This window comes from Hemibagrus wyckioides, linkage group LG02 (assembly GCF_019097595.1).
Source record: "Hemibagrus wyckioides isolate EC202008001 linkage group LG02, SWU_Hwy_1.0, whole genome shotgun sequence".
In the NCBI taxonomy this organism is placed as follows: domain Eukaryota; kingdom Metazoa; phylum Chordata; class Actinopteri; order Siluriformes; family Bagridae; genus Hemibagrus; species Hemibagrus wyckioides.
The window spans coordinates 14,956,188-14,977,939 of record NC_080711.1 but is presented as its reverse complement, the minus strand read 5'-3'; the positions used below and the strand labels follow the sequence as shown (position 1 = coordinate 14,977,939).

At 38.4% G+C, this 21,752-nt stretch overlaps 1 protein-coding gene across 7 annotated transcripts in view; it reads left to right on the top strand.

Annotated features, from left to right (window-relative positions):
• The first annotated feature begins 3,251 nt into the window (after positions 1-3,251).
• Positions 3,252-21,752, top strand: part of LOC131366434 (BAH and coiled-coil domain-containing protein 1) — a 68,814-nt gene continuing 50,313 nt past the window's right edge. For 6 of the 7 annotated variants that reach the window (XM_058410969.1, XM_058410943.1, XM_058410966.1 and 3 more), the window contains exons 1-2: positions 3,253-3,534; positions 6,033-6,365. In XM_058410969.1, coding sequence (XP_058266952.1) covers positions 6,194-6,365 — 172 coding nt within the window. In that variant the 5' untranslated portion in view covers positions 3,253-3,534; positions 6,033-6,193. Of the gene's footprint in view, positions 3,535-6,032; positions 6,366-21,752 lie in introns of all 7 variants that reach the window. The other variant, XM_058410968.1, reaches the window with a different exon arrangement.

Here is a 21,752-nt window from a genome sequence, read left to right as displayed (position 1 = left end):
CAGCTGAGGTTGAGGCTTGGTTTGCTGTTCTGAGCTTGTAGAGTTATTAGGAAAATTTATGATTAAACAATTAAGTATACACAGTCACGAGTGAGAGCCCAAATTGTAGAGTCGACTTTTTTCCCCCCGTCAACATTTTACACATGTGCAAATACGAATGTTATGAAACGCTTATTTATTCACTAATGATTACAAATATCAGCCATTTATCCATACAAGTGCACAGGTTACATAAATATGCAGGAACTAAACTGTTTATTCTGTAATTGTGTATACCATATATGAACATTTTTTATTTTTCATTTTTATTTCAATGCATTAATCTCAACAAACAAAAAACAAAAAAAACACAGCCTGCACCATTCCTTGTCGTTGAGGTCTTCTTCTCAAGCATACACCTTTCCTACACTTAGCATGTATCTTTTATCTGGAAATGAATTTGCTTATAGTGATATAGTGTACCTTTAAATGTTTACTCTTACAGTACAAATGTGAACATTAAATCCTGTTTTAAAGGTACACAATATTAAATGTACACAAATGAAAGGTAAACGTGAAAGTGTATAGTAGGGAATAGATAGCAACAATCACACAATGGATCTTTGTATCAAATATGAATGAAATTGAAGCAACAATCGTAAATCGATGATGGATGGATTATTTTTGATTGAAAAAAAAAAACAGACGGACAACTGGTCTGTAAATCTATCTATTATAATAAATATATATAATATAATAAATTATATAATTTAATAATATAAGTAAATAAGCATGGTGATTTCCCTGTATCACATATCAAATTGTTCCATATATATATATATATATATATATATATATATATATATATATATATATATATATATATATATATATGAAGCGCATAATAATAATAATAATAATAATAATAATAATAATAATAATAATAATATTTATCTATAGTTATAATACATGATCCACTTTGCCATGACTCTACTGACTGGTCTTTGGAAACAATGATAGAAAAGCAGAAAAAAAATCCAATTTTGGCTGTTGGTTGTGGATGACAGCCGGAAGCATGTGTGTCAATCAGACATGCTTCGCTGGCCAAGGACAAACCCTCATTGTAGGACCTGGTGTGTTTCTAAAGAAACGACCCATCTCTCTGCAGCAGTTATCACTGTGTAGGGAAGAGCACTGAGTTACACAATCACTATGATGGGAAAGGAAAAAAAAACATGGCCTGTGTATATTTACTGTGTGTTTTCTTCCTGTATATATGTATATATGTATATATATATATATATATATATATATATATATATAAAATGATGAAAGTGTTACATGTCGTCTATGTTACGTTACATATATACACTGATGCGCGTGCGCGTTCCCTCACTGATTATTGTACACTTCTGCCAACAAGAACAATGGTGGTGAACTTTACTAAATAAATCTTATGGTAAACATGTCAGTATGTTAACGCAATCCATTATTATCGCATAAAACATTTTTAGCACTGAATGCACGTATTTTTAAATGACTCCTGAACTAAGCACAATCAACTCATTCAGTGCTCCTAAGCGTTAGCGTTTCAGCCACTATATTAATGGTCATGTTTTTTTTTTTTTTTAATTATTATTATTTAAAGATGCTAGTAATTACCATTAAAATAATTAATTAAATTAATAATTACATAAACAAAAAAATTCGCAGCACATAAAAGCTGGAAGAATTGATAAGGATCAGAAATGTACAGTAAACTACAGCGGAATATTGTAAGCACAGCTTTTGTCTTTTTAAGGCACAGACCTTCCTAGTTGATCCAATTCTTCCATATTCTCCCACTTTTTCCCTTAAGCATTAATGCTCGCGTTAATCCGCCTAGTGATTCGTGGAGTTGGCGCCCCACCGTCCTGGTTTTCCCTAGAGTCGGTGACATGCTATTACATTAACGAGAATCCTACCATGTGCAGTTTTTTTTAATAATATAAATAGGACTATTTCTCCCCGCTTGCCGAGGTGCCTTCACTTCACGCCTGACACAAATGACTCCTGGGCCATAAGGGTCCGCCTTTCGGAGCGCCTTGAAACGGTCTCCCTCTTATCTTTCATCATCTAACCCCGGGACGCCTTGAAACCGCAAAGCCAGTTATTGCTTTTTTTTCTTTCAGACAGCCCAATGCGGACTGGACAGCAGCCAATCAGAGCCTTGTTTACACTCTGTGAGTGACAATGCCTTGGCGCCGTGCCAGCCAATCAAATCCTGCTCTGAATGGTGCACATTTTTAAAAACCTGCTCACCTAGCCTAGGGCGAGCTGTCTCCTGATTAAAATCCGACTAAAACCAGACTATTTTACAGTCCAGACTGGAAAATATCCATCCATCCACCCGTCTATCTATCTATCTATCTATCTATCTATCTATCTATCTATCTATCTATCTATCTATCTATCTGTCTGTCTGTCTGTCTGTCTATCTTTCAGTCAGTCTATCTGTCTATCTATCTGCCTGTCTTTTATCTATCTATCTATCTATCTATCTATCTATCTATCTATCTATCTATCTATCTATCTATCTATCTATATTTGAATATGTGTTTATTTATTTAAATGATTTACTTTTATTTTAAAGTACATATAAAATTTTCTTCTGAACAAAAAGACATGTTTGGAGTACGAAAACATTTAGTTTGAAATAAAAAAAAGTGTCCACAGAAACACCCATCTGATTGATTGATTGATTGATTTATTAATTATTTACTATTTACTGATAATATGAAACACTTTCAAAAAGGTTTAAAATGATAATCTATCGTTGATTTGATCATTCAGCCCAGGTTTATAATCTGTATTAGATGTAACTCTAATTCTAATAAATACTTTTAGTCTAAGTAACGTGATGTTAACTAATGGCAAAAGTTGTATAAAAAAAAGGCAAGCAATAGAAGAAAACCAATAATCCATACAGGAGAACGTCAATCCCAAGAAAGTGTTATTCAGTTACTCTGCGTTTATCTGTATGACAGTCACTGTGTTCTTGTGCAAACTTTGAATTAGTGTTTGAGTTAAAAACAGACTATTACTATAAAAGTGTGTGCAACATATCTACTGCTCGGGGTATAACTTGAATTTGCCGCTGCGTCAGTGTACCTTCTACATCCTACTTATCCATTGGAGAAAGATTTCGACCAATCAGCGCTTCAAGTGTGTCTCGGAGAGCTGCACGAGCTCGTTGACACACACGGATCTGACCAATGGGAGAGTGTGTTTACTCTCGGTGGGTTGCGAGGCACGAGCTGCGCTTGGGAAGAGGATCGCCGTTTGGAGACTCGGGTCTGAACTCAGCGGCCTGCACCGGCGCTTTGGCAGATCGAGACGCTACAACACACACTCTCACTCACACACACACACACACACACACGCGTGCGCGCGGAATACGAGGATTATCTTTGAAGTCTGATTTTTTGAAATATGATCAGCAACATTCTTGATCTACGTTTTATTGTCTACTTCTAATTAATTGTATTTATTGTCATGCAAGGATTTAACATACCAGTAAGTAACCGATTTATTCATTTTCATCTAACAGCTGTAATGCAAATGCTTTTTTTTTTAAAGAAAATAAAATAAATACCCTGTGTAGACTAGTATTTGGAAAAATAATAATAATCATTATAATTATAAATAATCTCAGAGTGTAGGTATTAAAAGACTCGGCATATGAAAGAGAATTTAAAATGTGTTAGCGCAAAAAAGGTTAATATTCATGTAACGTCTCATTACAAATAACCTGAATTATTATTATTATTTATTTCTCTAAAGCTCAATTCCTATTTTAATGAACAGAATGTTTGAAATCTTTTAAAATATATTGCAAATCTAGCCTAATATTTTCGAGGCTCTGTCAAGGCTTACATTTAAAAATAAAAAATAAAAAATATTTTACATTGTTTAAATTAGAAAACGATTTGCACATTTTGCACGCTTTGGAGGGGAGAAAAAAACAAAATATATAGAGAATTAAAAAAATTTTCTTGTATTATTTTCGCCGTAATCGATTTATCCTTTACAGATATTCACATAAACCGGGATTAAATTCGGCCTACGTTCATGTGTGACGTCAGTTATTTTCAGATAAAATATTTTTGTCGTTCTTAAACAATAAGAGATGTTTATATCTGTGCTTCTGCTGGGTGTTGTGTTTTTATCTCAAACCTATACTCCTATGGGCGAGGCCGCGCTACAGACCGGAACCTTGTTCGTTCGGTGTCCGGACTGCGCGCGCTTCCACCCGGACGGGGTTTCCACGGACGCTCGGTTCTCTCGCACTGCTTGATTAAACATACACACGGTGTATCATTTTTGTTTTAAACCCGTGTGTCTTAATGCACCCTAAAATCTAGACAATCGCTAATATATATATATTTTTACGCAGGCTTATTCTTCGTTTTTATGTATAAAATATGCTGCATTTCGCACGAGCCATTGTTAGACGAGACAAAACGGCTTCCTTCGTTGCCTTGTCATTATAAAGAAACCGGGTTCGACTTCGGTGCTCATTGTTCCGTCTATAAAATTGATATGGAGTCACTGGATTGTGGTGTGTTTGTTGTAGGGAGTGAAAACGAAGGCTTGTGTGTTTGTTGGGTTATTTGTGTTCGGGGTAGTGAGCGGTAATGTTAATGGCTGACAGACTGCAGCGAGACAAAGGCAGCTCCTTCCCAAGCCCCTCAGCCTGGGATATACATGCTCCTGAAATTATATCCAGCACGCGCACAAATGCATCTCTTTTCCAACATTGTATTCTCCAAAGATTGATTTAAATTTCGCCGAAAACTGCATGTTGGGATTATGGCAATAAAAATGGATAAAAAAAATCTTGAATTCTGTCTTGTCTTGACTGGTATGTTGTCTCTCCTCGTGTAGGTTGGACATCTGTCTATTTAGTTAAAGCAAATAGAAATAACTCTTAAAAACCCACGAGCTTGATCTATCACTGTAGATTATTTGTACACGTAAGATTTCAGGAATAAGGACAGAAAAAAATTTCAGATCTCTCTTCCCCTCTCTCCCTCTCTTACTCACTCACTCAAACACACACACACACACTTTCCTGCCTAGTTCACAGGCCTTGTAGACTGTCGCGTGGCGATTGAGGCAGTTTTGCATGCATCGATCACGGCGATTTCGGTAAATCCTTTCAGTGTGCTGATGGTCTATTTAATTTGAGACCAATTATAGCCCAATTAATCATAATTTTATGTCCGAGTAGACAGAGTTTTATGAGAAGCTCAACATTGATTTATGACAAATGACACGTTTTTTTTTGTCATTTAAACAATACGAACATGGACAAAAACCCAAATCCCGTCATGCACCACGTTAAGGTTCGGGCTCTGGCTGCGACTCCTCATCCCATGCAAATGCCACAAATGTGTGTGTGTGTGTGTGTGTGTGTGTGTTGAGTGGACTGTGGAATTAATTGTATTGCTATGAAAAGTTCTAACGCGTCATTTTTTGGTGTATTTTAAATAACAATGGACATTCAAATACAGTGTTCACAGTACAGACAGAATGCGTTAAACTGCCTTTGCATATTGCCCTGTGTATTGTATGTTTGCAAAATCATCATTGCTTTATGTCTTGTCCCATTTTGCACCCAATAATTCCTGCGTTGTTATTGGGGCCCTTTGTATTGCAGATCAACATCTGCCCTAGGCCATTTTATCATATATATATATATATAGTATGTATATATATGTGTGTGTGTGTGTGTACAACATACAACACACAACACAGAGGACAAAAAGCAGTTCTGTATTGTGAGCTCTGTATTTCAATGTCTATTGTTTCATCAGCTCTATTGTACTAGTTTTCTACGTATATATATGTATGCATAAGAAATATCTCCATACAATATGAATGCATTCGTCTTGCCCAGTACATCAGGTCATTCCCAGTGAATATTGCTGCACGTGTGTCAATTTCTCCTTTATTTGTTTATTTATTTATTTATTTATTTATTTGTTTGTTTGTTTGTTTGTTTATTGCAGAAAACATGATCGGGAGCCGCGCCGCCAAACGGAGAGGCGAGACTTCCTCTGAAAGCGACACCGACGCCCAGAGAGAGGGATTATAAATATATGGCTTTGGTTTGATCGCTGTGGTCTACACCGCCGGAATATTTGGGATTATAACGCGCTACGCAGCGGTTATGGAGAGCCGGGATTTCGGCGCTCCGGCGCACCTCCTGTCCGAGCGGGGCGCTTTGGTTCACCGCGCCGCCTCGCGAATCACGTCGAGCGGCCACGGCTCCGTGCAGCACGCCGCTGCCTTCCCGCCTGGGAAATATTACCCTTCTCATCTGCCCATGGCCACACACTCAGGTCTGTTCTCCTTTCTGCTCGTCAACCTACAGCATGCATTACAAACATGAGCTGTTTCCAGTCACGAGCCTGGTGCTTTCACCGGTTCATGCGAGCACGAGCAAAATCGATGTATTATAATCCAGGAGCTGGGGGCATCATTTATACACTTTTTTGTTGTTGTTGTACAAGTGTGTACAAGTGTTTACAAGCTGGAAAGTCACGCCAGGTCAGGAAAATGCTTTTTGTTTAGTATTGTACTAGCCAATACGAATCAGATAAAAAAAAAATAATAATAATAATTAAAGGGTAGACAATTCAGAGAGCAAGTAATAAAATACTACAAAATAATTCAATTAAATGTTAATGTAAACGTTTATGAATTATTTTTATTCATTAAATTGATCTATTAAATCAAATAGATGTGTCCTTAAATAAATTGCGTTAAAACTTTTAATAATTATGAAAGATAGATAGATAGATAGATAGATAGATAGATAGATAGATAGACAATTTGATGATATAATTTATATAATATTTATAGGTCGTACTAGATATCTTCAGATTGATTATTATTGAAATTATTTACATTTATTTTTATTATTATTATTATTATTTATTTATTTATTATTTATTTATTTTTTAATTTTCAGTTGGCACAGTACCTGACAGGCCAAGACATAAAATCCATAGTGCACACTAGTGTCATATCATTTTGCATCGGCATTTTTTGTGTTAGTCATTGAGAAAGGTGCGCATGTCCAGAAGGAAAGCATCAGGGTCATCACTTGAGGCCTTCCATAACCGACAAGCTCTTTTGCATGTTGCATATTGTATTGAAGGACTTATAAAATTACTAATGTGTAGGCATGTTGGAAAAAATGTTTTGACGCTGCTGTGGAGTCCATGAGATGTTCAGTCTTGGCTCATGCTTCAAGTACAATTTGCAATCATCTGACACTCAAGGAGGAATTATTGCTTCAGAGTAAAGTAGGGTAAACTGATTATTAGCTGCTTGTCCTTTAGTCAGGAATATAGCAGGCCACTGAAATTTAGCATTCTAAATATTTAACAGCTTATGCCAGGGCGAATTTAAAGAGAACTGTTTTTATATTGCAATACAAATGCGGCTCATGAGTTGTGTTAACGTGTCATATTCCAGTCAGGAAATGAAAATTGTTTTTATGGTTATATGACCCTTTATCAAGAGAGCAGGTAGTCTATTATATCTTATTTATTCCTTTGAAATGTATTCATGAATGTTGTTTATATTATCAAAGTAGTTTAATTTTAGATCAGTAAAAGACTCACACTACATAAGAAAATAGTAGCAATGTTAAAATAGCATGTAATGTTTATTATTATAGTCTGCAGTCTTGAATATAGTCATGCAGAATATCCAGTTTTGGCGAAGAGTTCAACTTGGTCCAATTGAGTTTAATAAATATGTGTAAATAAAAATAGCTTAAATAGCTGTCAGATATTCGTTAATTAACCTGGAAGCATCATTGCATTATCAACGTGACACGCCAAGCATATCGAGCACATCAATGATTAATGCAGACTCATTTTGCACTTGAATAAAAATTGCATTACATTTTAAATGTTATTTGCAGATTTCTGTCATTATGATGATGATGATGATGATGATTATTATTATTATTATTATTATTATTATTATTATTATCCATACACACATTTAGAAGCATACGTTTTGTGTAAAAAAAATAGTAACACACACACACGGGGATATTTATAGATTTAGCTGCTTGTCTTTGTTCTTGCAGATGTTGCGACAGAAAGCATTTAAGCTAATGCTAGCTAAAGGGTACAGGTGCGTCACTAACAGGATGTGTTGTGTCTTTTGTACGTCTCCCATGGACTATGCCACCCCACACACACACACCTTTCTTCACATGTCCTCCTTGTTCATAGAGTGGAATAGATGGGGTATTGTTCTTGAGGATGAAAAAATGGCTCTGGCTGTATAGTACAGGCCGTAAGTAATTGGTCAGTGTAGCAGATTTTGCTGATACAGTTGTGTTCTCCGGCATATTGGATCTGAAATAAGGGAAAAAGATGATGGTGTGCTTGAATTATGGAACGTCAGCATTATTTTAAGGGAAATTTCATCTCTATTGGTGAATCTTTTATTTATTTATTTTTTCAAATAAATATATTAGGGATCAAAATATGTTAGACATACAACCATAAGCATAAATGAACATTTTTTTTTTTGAATCAGAGATTTGTGACCAGTAGACATCAGCAGATCACTGGTATCTCTCCTGGAATGGTGCTGGTTTTCACTCAGTTCCTACTTGATTGAACGATTTTTCTTTCTTCTTTTGCTACGCACCAGTGTTATATAGTTTCATTTCATCTTTTGCCCTTGAACTCTCGGAAGACACGCTGGAGGCTTCTTCTCCTGTTCGTTCATTCTGTTGCTGGTCCTTCTGATCTATTTAAGAGTTTTTATTCATGACTTGATGATTTGCACTGACACTGTCTTTGATCCTCATGTCGCGACAGCAGACTCCAGCGGAAAAACACAGCATCTAGAATCCAGGCTAGATTTTTAAGCCCTTGCGTACGAATCAGCTATGCCAAATAAAACCAGAGTAGCCAATTTTCCAATTTTGGTGAGCGAAAATGAATAATAATAATAATTTAAAAAACAAGCTGTGATTCCTCCATGGTTTACCCACTACACATGTCAAATTGAAGCTCAGAATTTCCACATTGGCCTTTTATTTTATTTTTTTTGCAAACGCAATGTTGCTGGAGTCTGGAGATAAAATGGGCCGATGATTTTAAATTATGTGCACCATGCCCTGTAGCTTCTATATAATTGAACGGCAAATGCAGAATTTAAACCAAAGCTGACATTTGAACACTGGATTTACAGACATCCAAATCATCATCACGTCATGCAAGCCGTGTGATCACTTCAAGCAGCTCATTTCCAAATATCAGCCGTTGGTGGTACTTGTGGTAGTGACGCTTGTGGTTTTCCCCCTTCTTTAGCTTGTTTGCTGATTAAAGTGCTGAAGTGTATCTGTCCCAATCTATCCCATTCCAGAAGGTTAACACCACACATTCTCTGGTTTAGAGGGGAAAAAATAGATACAAACATGTTTCAGGATTGGATGTTGGATCTAGAAATCCCAATTCCCTAAATATCCAAGTTGCAAAGACAGAGGTATCTCTGGCAGCAGCATGCTCGTGTCTTTACCACACCGGCGTCGCCTCACAGAATTATGAAATAGCAGCTTGTTTCTGGGGGGAAGCGGATAGCTTTCACTTCTCCCAGCTGCGGCATTTCTGTCGTTCCTCTTGGTGAAACATGCCTCGCCCAGCAGGCTGCACCGCTTGCAGATGGAACGACGGCTTGCTGAGATTCCCTGACAGTTCCTCATAAATATCAGGCTGCATATAATAGCCATTATCTACCTGCAGCAGCATGCCATCTGACATTTCATCCATGTGAGGGATGCCGCCTAGGGGGGTAGGTGGGCGGTGCATGTGTCTGTGCACTCGTATATAGTATATATGTTTATGAGCAGTTTTTAACAGAGGAATCTTCACTTTAATAAGCAGAGCAAACTTCTTTTATGATTTTTTTAAATGATGCTTCCGCCTGAACACCTTCTCACGCATGTTTTGAGCAAAAAAAAAAAAAAAGTCATGAGTGTGGTGCTCTTTGTTATAGCAAGCTTCAGTTATAGATTATATCCTACTTAGCAGGTAAAAGTTATGGTTATTGATCAGAGGTTTTCCTTGAAATGATGTGCAGTGTTACGCTGCACATAATCGCGGTACATGGCGGCTAATAGGTTTGCGTCGTTACAGGACCTGTGTATGCGATCTTGTTCCTCCTGATCTAACAGACATGCATGCACACACCTTTCATCAGGGAAGTCAGCATCATTATTAGCAAAGCCAGGGCCATTTCCTGCCATCTTCCCCTACCTCAGGGCCATTGTTGCAGCTTTGTGCGTGTGTGTTTTTACGGCGTGTTGTTTAAAGATAAAACACACACACATGCCCTCCGTTCTCTGTTTTATTGTGTCTGAGGTAAGATGTCCCCATCACTTCCCTCATTCTGTATCCTGCCTGGATATCCCGAGCTGCCTTGTGACCTGCCCGCTTTCCTCAAAATGATTATGTACGTTTTGTTGTCAGTGGAATAAATACTATTTGATTGAATGCCTCATTGCTACAAGGTCTCTAGAGGAAAGCGGTATGCACTTCAAAGACCAACACAGGTGTTTGGTGGCGTTGAGAAAGTGTGTGTCCTGTTTACGACCTGCCGCGTCTCCGGCTCAGTTTGTGAAGGTGTTTGTTGGCTGTCGTAGCATTGAAGTGCTGTAAAATGTGCAGCGTGACACCTGTCACCTTTAAACCATATATTGCCTCAGTTATTAAGGTAGCTAATAACAGGACAGATCAGCTAGCGAGTATAACGCTACCTCCTGTTTTATTTTCTTTGGTTGTTAGCAACGTTATTTTTTTAGCACACTGAGGTAAGAGATTCTCTTTTCAAAAAACCTTTTGGACAAATTGTCTGCTATTTGGTGTCACTCATATGAGGATGAGTTCCGTTTTGAGTCTGGTTTCTCTCAAGGCTTCTTCCTCATATCTTCTCAGGGAGTTTCTCCCTTGCTTATTAGGGATAAATTAAACACTTATAATGTAACAGCGTTTAACGTCATCCTTTGAAAAGTACACTCCTATCCAGAGCGACTTACAATTTATCTTAAGCTCAGGGGTCCAGCAGTGGCAGCTTGGTGGACCTGGGAACTGACAAACTTCCGATAGTAGTCCAACACCTTAACCACAAAGCGTCAACATCCCCCAGATCCGTTTATTACGGACGCCAATCATCCTTCTTTCTTAGTGTTTTTCAAGGATGTGTCCACAGAGAAAATTTTTGTCACCAGCTCACTGTCTACACATAGCCTGTCCTCTGACCTCCTGATTTTATGAGACTTTCCTGGTGTTTTTTTCTCAGACTTTGTTAAAGGAACCCACAATTAAACAGTAATTTACCACAGAACTGTTGAATTCTTGAATCTGATTGGTCAGAAGATTTTCTGTAAGACTCGTTGTACTGCATTATCATTTCTACTGTTACTCTAACTCTAAGGGGATGTTTGTTTTTGGACTCTTTGGAAGGAGTCTCCAGTGTTAAATGTCAGTGCTTTGTAACAGTCAGAGGTAAAGCTATAACTTCAAGGTTTCAGACATGCGAAAGTTGCAAACCTGTTATCTTATAAAAGAGGCTGTTGAGTGAATGACTGGTTCATTGGAGTGGTTCGAATCTGTTATACTCTAATCAACTAAGTTAACTGGCAGAGGTTCTGAAACATTAAACGTAATTAAAAACGGATTATGTTTGAAAAAGTATGACGTGTAATTATTCAATAAACAAAAAAAGGTTAGCGTTGACAGGTTACATTGTTGTAAGAGGGATTAAACCTCCACGTGATGTGCTGTTATTAGAAGCTTTCAACTGATAAGTTGGAGACTGTTTTCCTTTGCCAAGCGTGCCACACTTTTTTTTTCACTTCATAAATGTTTTTGGTTTTGTGTTACATCCTTCAAATGACAATGCTGTGAGTCTTTTGATTGACATTTCGAGCAGTGTAATGCTCATTCCTACCCATTTGTTCTGCACATTTGTGCCATGTGGGGGGGGGCAAAAAAAACATGCTCACACTTGGCGTGTATGGCGTGAGGTCTGCGCTGGCAGGGACATTTGAAGAGCAGACAAACAAATAATCTGATGAGTAGTTTTGACAGTTGGATAATGATGTTAGTGGCCATGTTTGCAAATGGTCAGTGAAGACCCTCTTGAAGAGCTTAGTGTAGCATCTAAGTAACTGTGCAGCTTGTTTCTCTAAAGCTCTGGACATCCAAAATTATTCAAAAACTTATTTTCTGCTACCACATCAGTGAGGTTCTGTGTGATTGTTCACAGGAATCTGCTGTAGATGTCTGTGTCTGTCTTCCTGCTATGTTGGTAGAACCTATTATAGTCACAGGTTTATTTGTTGATGGTGTCAGCGGTGCATGGCATCATGGGGGGTGAGGGTCTGTCTGAGGTCTGTGAGAGCCGTTGATGCATATGTGTATGCAATAGACTGCCAAATGCCCTACAGTGTAGCAGCATGCCTCACCCTTCCCACACTGTGGCCCAGGCAGGTCAAACACAAAGGAGACGAGCAGGCTGGGCAACACCTTCCTGTATCGCATTACCAGTCTTTCATTTCAAAACGCCACTGTCTATTTTTACACATCAGCTGAGTAAGCGCCGTTCCACAGAGAGAGAGACAGAGAGAGAGACAGAGAGAGAGATGTCAAGGCAACCAAAGAGATGTTTAGAGAACTTGGAAGCAGGTGAAGTGGATTCTAGCTTTCTCTCACACTCCTTCTTCTTTCCTTCCTTCCTTTCTTCCTTCTTTCTTTCCTTCTATTCATTCATTCATTCATTCATTCATCTCAGTCACAGAGACTGTAACTGCTAAAAGAATTATATTTATAATTCTGCCACGATATAAAACCATGCCAAAAAATAGATTCCCATTTATTACAGATCCAAGATCCACGCTTATCTAGAAGACTTTATCCAGAATGTTTACTCTCTTGCAAAGACACTATAACAAAAGATGTGAATGATCCAATCAAAAAGAAAATAATACACTGATTATAAGACATTATATAAGTGGCAGTTTAGTAGAAAGAACAAAAAAACAAACGTCTTGATAAAATGAATGATTTAAATTGACACAGTTATTACTATTACATACGTTCATTTTTTCCCTTATGACATATATTTCACACTTAGTTTGAATCTAAGCAAGTGGAATATTGTCAGACATAAAAGAGGAATCGTTGCCCTCTGGGTGAGTCGAGGCTGATACCGAGTCATTGTAAAAATATGTTTCATTTAAACTACGTTTCCTGGGACAAAGCACATGTGAGGTGATGTACTGTTCTTCATCCCCCTTAAAACACACACACACACACGGGCAATATAAAGTGTTATCTTACCAGCAAGCCAGCAAACATTCACAAATGGAAAAAAAGGTTTTTTTTGGGTATTGTTCATCAGAAAGCGAAATTAATAATTGATTGAGTTAAAATGCTTCTTACTGACAAAAGAAAATGCATTCTCTAATGTCCTTAGTTGCATTGTAAAAGCTACCGATTGCGTGCATATATGTGGGTATGTATGTATGTATGTATATAGAAAGAGCAACTGTGTGTGTGCGTGCACATACATATTTAATATATCTTACCATTCACATTGTTACATTTTATATGGAAAAACTGACTAACAGAACCTTAGTGGATGTTGAACCAGTGTGCAGCTGCCAAAAATAATAATCTTCATATATTTATAATGTAAAAATCAGAAGACCATATGAGACGGGCAGAAACATTTTATTTAAGGATTTTTGGAGAAATGACAATTTTGTGTAATCGATGCTGAAGAATCATGAAATTATTATTTTTCATTCATGAATTAAACAGAACAAGTTTCACCAGCATGTCCATTCTGCCATGAATGCTATCAAATACAAGTTTCCCACTTTTGTGTGAGTCAGTTCATAAACTCACTTGTTTAAGTCTTAATAATGGCTTGTTGTAAATATTTGTTCATTATATCACAGAATTCTTGAATCTGCATGCTCAGAAGGTGTGGATGAATTTTCTGAACCTGCACGGCTTGAACTGTATTTCAGACTTTTTACCTTGTATTATTGTGTTGCTGTTTCCTATAGCGACAGTTTACACAGAGAAGCATGTTCATTGATATGGTCACGTTTTCTGTGAGAAGGTGTTTAATTATCATTTTTTGAAGAAAGTCGCCTGTGTCAGCACTTTGTAACAGAGGTACAACTTTGACCTTTCCGGTTTTTCAGTAACCTGACAAGTGGCATTTTTTTTTGTTTCATTGACACAGAGAGAGAGAGAGAGAGAGAGAGAGAAGGCTTTTGACAGAGTGACTGTTTATAGCTGCTATAACGTGTTCAATAACAGGAATTGCCTTGCCTTGAGGACAGTCCATAACATTGCCCAATTGCTGTAGTGTAAGAAGAATAAAACACATCAGGAGGTGCTGGAAAATCATTGACATTGCTTTGTATCATGTTGTGTTGCACTTTCCTGTCATTGATTATTTCCCTATAACAGCAAGTGTATTTTTTCTATACGCAATTTATACTGAGCTGTAGATACAAACGAGCATAAAAAAAGTGTATACATTTTTCAGGACAGGGCAAACTAGCCAATTGCATAAAATGTAAAAACGGGTGCAGTATGATGCTTTGTTAAATCTCTGGTGGAATCATGGGTAGTTTTAGTTACAGCTCTACATGTTTCACCAGCAGACTGTGGAGATTTTTCAAATGGAATGAGTTTCAGAGAGACTCTTGGGTCAGTGAGGGATTCTGGGAATTGAGTTTTCAATTGGCGATCTTCAGGCGTGCACAGATCCGCTCGTTTCCTTTTGTGTGATGCATTATATAAAAAGCCATCCTGCCTTAACACCCTTGAGTTTTGATTCGTAATGGTTTTAAAATAAAAGACTCTTCCTGTCTGTCTTCCTGTCCTGTCTCACGGTTTCCCATCAGGCTACCTGTCTGCCTCCGGCTACGTCGCACGTGACATCTGTTAGTCGTTTTTAGCGTCAGATGCACACAAGCCAGATTGTGTTTTTTTTTTTAAATTTCAGTTTTATTATTGGATTCTTGGAAAAGGCCGTTATGGAGTTGTGGACTGATTGTGAGAGCGGATGGAGAGGCGTGCAGACACACACCCGTATGTCTCTCTGGGGATCTTGTGGAGAATGTGTGAGGATGATGGGGAGCATTAACACTGGAAACCTCTTCACCTTCTCACCCCCTCTGTGGCTACAGCCTCTGGGGCCTAACAGGTGCAACACTGATTCCTTTCATCTGTCGGACTGACTGCCCTGCTGCCCCTGGGGGCTCACTCAGGTCTCAGCACACCCCAGCAAATTTAAAGATTATAACAACAACAACAGCAGCAATAATTATATCAGTAATATTAATAACTTAATATAGACAGCACAGTGGTGCAGTAGGTAGTATTGCCTCCTCACAGCTCCCAGTTTTATTCCTGAGCTTCTGTGTAGAGTTTCACATATTCTCTCTGTTTCTCTATGGGTTTCCTCTGGGTTCATCTAGTTTCCTTCCTGTCGGTACGTGCATTAAGGATGCTAGATTTCCACTAGGTATGAATGTGTGTTTGATGTGTCAGCGTCCCATCTGGGGGTGAATTTCCCCGCCTTGTGCTCAGTGTTCCTGGGATGGGCTCCAGATCCGTCGCAGCTCTAATCAGGATAAAGCGCTTGCTGAAAATGAATGAATAAATCACTTTATGCTTTAGTGCTTTGGATAGAACAAAAAAAATGGAAAGCTTATTGTTTTCCACATCCATATCTCTCTCTCTCTCTCTCTCTCATCCAACATTTAAGTATCTCGTTGCTCTGCTGTCCGAGTCATCAGAGCGGCATTGCCCAATGCTACTAAACACACGCTGAGCGCCTACCATTAAATATACATGCTGCGTGCCTCTCGAGAACATGCTGAGATTTTTTTGGTACAAAAACAAAGATTAGCATCAGAAATTCCATTTTAATCAGTCTCCAGGGATGTGGCACACAGTCAGCTCGTGTCTCAAATGCACAGGGACTTGTTGCGCTTGAAGTGTACATGCATGCGTGTGTGTGTGTGTGTGTGTGTGTGTGGGTTGTGTGTGTGTAGTGCATTGTACAGATTCGGCTCCTGACGCTGATTAAAACAAATGGCTTTTCCTTGCTCTTGCTTTATCTTGTTTTGTGAGAATTGCTCTGCTATTATTGCATTATCATTGCACATGTATGAGTTTAGCTCAAACTTGTCCTCAAGAATCTGCCTTCTTTCCCTGCTTTGACCACATGGCTACACTGCTTCCTTCTCTCTCTCTCTCTCTCTCTCTCTCTCTCTCTCTTTCTCTTTCTGCTGTTTGTGTGTGTGAATGAGCATGCTCTCTCATAGTTACGGCTCTCTCACTGTCACAACTAAAGGAACAGAGCATCTTTTCTAAGCAGTAAGGAACATTACTCTCACACACTGCCACAGTCACACAATCTTTGTGTCCGTCAAGTGTTTATTTCTTATGGTACATCCACACCGAAAACTCGAAATGTGAGCAGCTGGTTTCTGCCCTAAAGATTTTCAGTGCAAATGCAAGTGGTTTACCATGAGAAATCGTGCCCATGCTCAGCACATCGCTTAGGGAGCAGGCAGTGGGGTGAGGGTGGCGGAGAGGGATTAGTGTTGTATAAAATCTATCCAGTATTAAAGAGACAGCAGAGGCCCAGGAGTTAATCCCCTGCTGCGGGGCAGGAGTGATGGAGGGAGGAGGCTAACGGCTGGAGAAAGGGAGGAGGGCTGGATTTATGGTTCTCAGGTACCAATTTTCCACCGACACAGTGCTGATGCCAGAGCCGGAGCCAAAGCCATTATCGTCTGTAAACAGAACTGAGACATTGTAGTAGACAATTACATGCCTGATGACAGAAACGTGTTTTTATTTATTTTTGTGTGTGTGTGTGTGCGTTTTGTTCACGTGTTTACTTGCAAAGATTATGCAGATGAAAGTCACTGTGATCATTGCAGATTCCTGAACTGTTTACATACAAATCATAAATTTGTCAATTTGCTATATCTTTATTTACTTGTATGTCATATTCATTCATTCATTCATTCATTCATTCATTCCTTAGTAGCCATTTTTCTTGCTGATTATTACCCAAATTAACTGCCTCTTTAACTGAACTGATTATCCACATCCAATTTTGAACCATTAGAATGTTTCACACACACACACACACACACACAAACAAGAAAAAGAATGAGAGAATTTAATTCATTTTTATTTGTATATTGCTATTAACAGTTGACATTGTCGCAAAGCAGCTTTATAGGAATAAAAGATTTGAATAAAATTCAAAGTTTACAAATTTTTATTTATATTTATCCCTAATGAGCAACCCAGAGGCAACGATAGCAAGGAAAGAACCTGAGGAAGAAACCTTGAGAGGAACCAGATTCTCTCTCTCTCTGTGGGATGTAAAAAGAGTCAAAATACCGTTTCTTCTGTAGTTCCGCAAAACTACTAAGGCAAAAAATAGCTGTTTAAAAGGTTGGCTTGGAGTGAATTATATGGACCTTTTAATTGGATGTTAAGAACATTTAGCTGTTTTTTTGCAGTGCTGCCAGCAGTTCTTAATTGTTCACTATAAAATTGTTTTTTTTCCTTCTGGTATGTCTTATTGCAACATGGATGACTATTCAATAAAAAAAAAACCTCATGCAAAAGACTTCATGAGCTGGTTTGATTTTAGTAAATTGGGAATTTCTGTATTCATATTGAAACACATTTCCATGCCGATGTCAATTTCTCATCTGTCTTTAAAAAAACCCGTGTTGCTTAATTAGGTCAAATGAAACCGATTTTACTGTCGAACTCGTGGAAATGAACAAAATGCCGTCAGATCTGTCATTAGAACTGACATTGTGGAAATACTGAGACATGAGGGTGAGACATGGCAGGGAGAAAAAACAAACTGTGGGCTTCAGGTCTGTATAACACCAATCAGACTGTTGTTTTAGGAAGTGTGTGTGTGTGCGCGTGTGTGTGTTTGCTCTTGCATGCGTGCCAAACCAAATGAATAAAGTCAGCTGTGTTTAAGGTGTGTGTACATGTAAAGGTGTTTCATCTGTAGTATAAGGTGGGTGGAGCAGGGCGGGATTAGTTGTAGATGTTATCGTGTTTTGTGGTTAGTGGAGATTAGATGAAAATGGAAAAGGGGGAGGTTTAATGTAGCGTCTCACTAATAGCTTTGAATGCTTTGAAGTGATACCCAAATACTGAGATGCTCAGGGAAAAAAAAATGCCAACACACAGAGGCTCAAATTCTCTCTTCCTTTCTGTGTTTTGTTCTCTCCTCTCTCTCTCTCTCTCTCTCTCTCTCTGTACAGTGACAGAGCCGCTGTTCTGCCTTTAATAATTTAGTGTTTTCTTCTTTTTTCCCCCCTCAAGCATGCTTGGCAGTGCAGTTGATTCTGTCCACATGTGTTGTGTGTGTTGTGACTTATTAATAAAAAGGTCGGAGAAAAGTTAGAGCATACGGTTCCTAGACTGTGTGTGTGTGAGAGTGTGAGTGAGAGAGAGAGAGAGAGAAAGAGAGGGAGAGCGTGAGAGAATATGTCTCTGTCACTGTAGATATAGTTAGTCTTTGTGCAAGTGTGTGTGTGTATTAGCTTCTAGACAGTGTGATGCTTCCTCTGAGATGCATCTAATTACAGTGAGGTCAGGCTATGATTACATACACACAAGCGACGCTCTCTCTTTCTCTTTAACCATGTTTCAGAGACGTACTTGTGTAACTGAGAACCTTTGGCTGTTCTGGCAGACAGAGGGCTTTGTGTAACTTAATCTGTGCATATTTCTGTCTGTGTGTTGCGTGTCTGTTTTAGAAAGAAAGGGGGACAAAGATAAGAGCGTCAGGTCTGTGATTGTCTCACCAGCTCATGTGGTTTCCTGTCAAATGGAAAACCCTAAACATGTTAATGTTCCTTTCACAAGGCAGCTCTCTCCGGGAAACTTTATGATGTTCCATCAAATTTAGTGATCCCTCGTTACGCCGGGTCCCTCTTGCCAGCGTTGAAGAATTTTCCTCCACTTTTACACCACTACCTGGAACTCTGATTTATATCATGATCAAATGCTTCAATAACCAACAGCAAAAACGCAGCAGAAGAACTTTTATTCTTGAAGAGGGTTACAAATCTGAAGGAAGAAAAGGATAGAGAGTTTTGTATGTTAGCATGATATTAACAAACCATTCTGAAGTTCTGCTCAGATAAAGTAGTGATGAAAGCATAGAGCTCTTATAGGTTAGTTAAACAGATTCCAGCCCAGTGGTGGAATTGATATCCTCTGCTTTTTCTGGGTGATCTGGCCAGAGTAATGAAATTCAAAGCGCGACGTTTTTGCTTCATAGACTTAAAGATCCAACACACACACACATACACACACACACACACACACACACAGTCTTCTGCAGTGTGAACATCACTAAACATACTGCAGCATGTTTTAAGTTCCGTGTCAGCTCCATACAAAGCGTAATGGCTCATGCTTTTCCATTAACTGGCTCATCTGTGCATGGACTAGAGTCTTTTAGGAAATCCATACATTTACGTTTAAGGCATTTAGCAGTCGCCCTAATCTAAAGCTACTTATCTCATTTATACATCTGAGCACTGGCCCACATTTTGGAGACAAAAGGTTAGCCAATTGTAGAAGTAAAGGTCCTACAAATAAGAGTTCCACCTCTTGCACCCTGATTGGCTGTTGGTTAACTATCATCACTGAACAATCAGCTATTATTTATTAATAAATACTACAGACACACATTGAGTTAGCTAAAATTGCTTCATGTAGATAGATGTGCTTTCTTGTGTTATTATTGTAGTCTTCTATGAAAGCCTCCTGTTGGTTTAGTGGCAGGATCACGCACGCTCATTGCCGCGGCCCAGGTTTGATACCCGGACAGGAAGCTAACCCAGCCACTGAAGTGTTAACACTCAGTGCCGGTCCCAAGCCTGGATAAAATGGGAGCGTTGCATCAGGAAGGGCATCCGGGCGAAAAACCTGTGCCAAATCGAAACCAAATGATCCGCTGTGGCAACCCCGAACATGGAGCAGCCAAAACAAACATTCTAGTCTCCTTGAAGCAGTCCATCTCTGCTTTTACAATTTTGCAATCTCAGAAATTAACGAACAATCAAGCAAACTAATCAAATATTCACAAGAATTTGGAATTTTTCAAAATGACCACAGGTTTCGGGCCAAGAAGTGTCATGTGACATCATAACACACATCCAGTCAAAGCCTTCTTTGATTTTTCTCTTTTCTTTGATTTGTGTCGAACATGAGTACAGCTCATATAGAAAGTCATTATATATGTGTCTTCACTGGGAGGAGATTAAAAGAAGAATCCTGTGCTTTTGCACGGTTTCCTGCAAAAAAAAAAAGCTCCACAAGTTGCATCAAAAATTTTGAGAAAAAAAAAATGGCACAACAAAATCAAGCATTTTTGTCTGGAATAATCACAAAAAAAAAAAAATCCTCACAAGCGCGAATGGATTCATAGACGTTTTTTTTTTACCATGAAGTGTCTTGCAGACAAGACTCTAGAGTTATATGACTATTATGAATTTTTTTCTTAGTGGCTATAAATTGCCTCTTTTCACAAGACATGGACATTGAAAACCTCTAACAAAGACTTGTGCTTTCATGTGACGTGTAGGAGTCTTTAGTTTAGTGTCCTAGTGACATAGTTTACTTTCGTTTGGCAAGACAGAAGTGTGTACACAGAGCTAAGCGGACAGCATGTATCAGACACTCAGCACACTTTTCTGCTCACAAGCTTCAGAATCTTGGAGACTGTAATCTGTGTGTTGGTTTATGACTCGGGTTATGTCGATTGGCATAAAATCTCATAATACACTATTCTGATTTATCAGTTTAAAACTCTGGAGTCAAAGAGAATTTATATTAATAAATTAATCTATTTTAATAGATTAAAATATGTATTAATTCATTAATTAATTAATTCATTCATTCATATAAGCATTGGCAAACCTATTCTATGATGAATAAAATGTATAGTCCGGTGTCTTTATATTTCTTTTGTCTTATTGTCCACTACTACATGATACAGTGAGATTTTGGAACAAGATGTATTCCCCCATATGACAAGATATCTATAAACCCGGAGGGTGAGGGCGACCACGTGATTGTTCTGAGACATGTAAATCCAGCCATAACATTTTTTCAAACTGCTGCTCTTATTCTGTCCCAGGGCAACTCGACATACTCGGAGGAGTCAGTACCGCAGTAACTGCCCTCTGAGCATGACCCGTTTTGCTTTCTTGGACTAAGATGGTTGTGACATTGACTGGATCATCTCCTGGTGATAAAGCTTTTTCTGTTGCGCCGTTTGGGAACCCATCTGTTAAAGTTATTCAAGAATCTTGTTCACAGCAGTTTGCCAAGAGTAAATGCTATAATCTTGCATGTTTGCTGATGGGCTCCATGGTTGGTTATCTATCTTGTCAGTCAAATTGCCTCTTTCTGTGAAAAGTGTGCTGTTTTTAGCCATGAAATATAGTTGATTTTTAGTGAATTCTGGCAGTCTGGCTTGTGAGAGCAGGCTGTGAATGACTAGCCCGCTTGTTTTCTGCAGTAAAATATAGCAAGTCAAACATCCTGTCACAGATTTCCTTATACAGGAGAAGTGTCTTGAATCTCATACTGTTG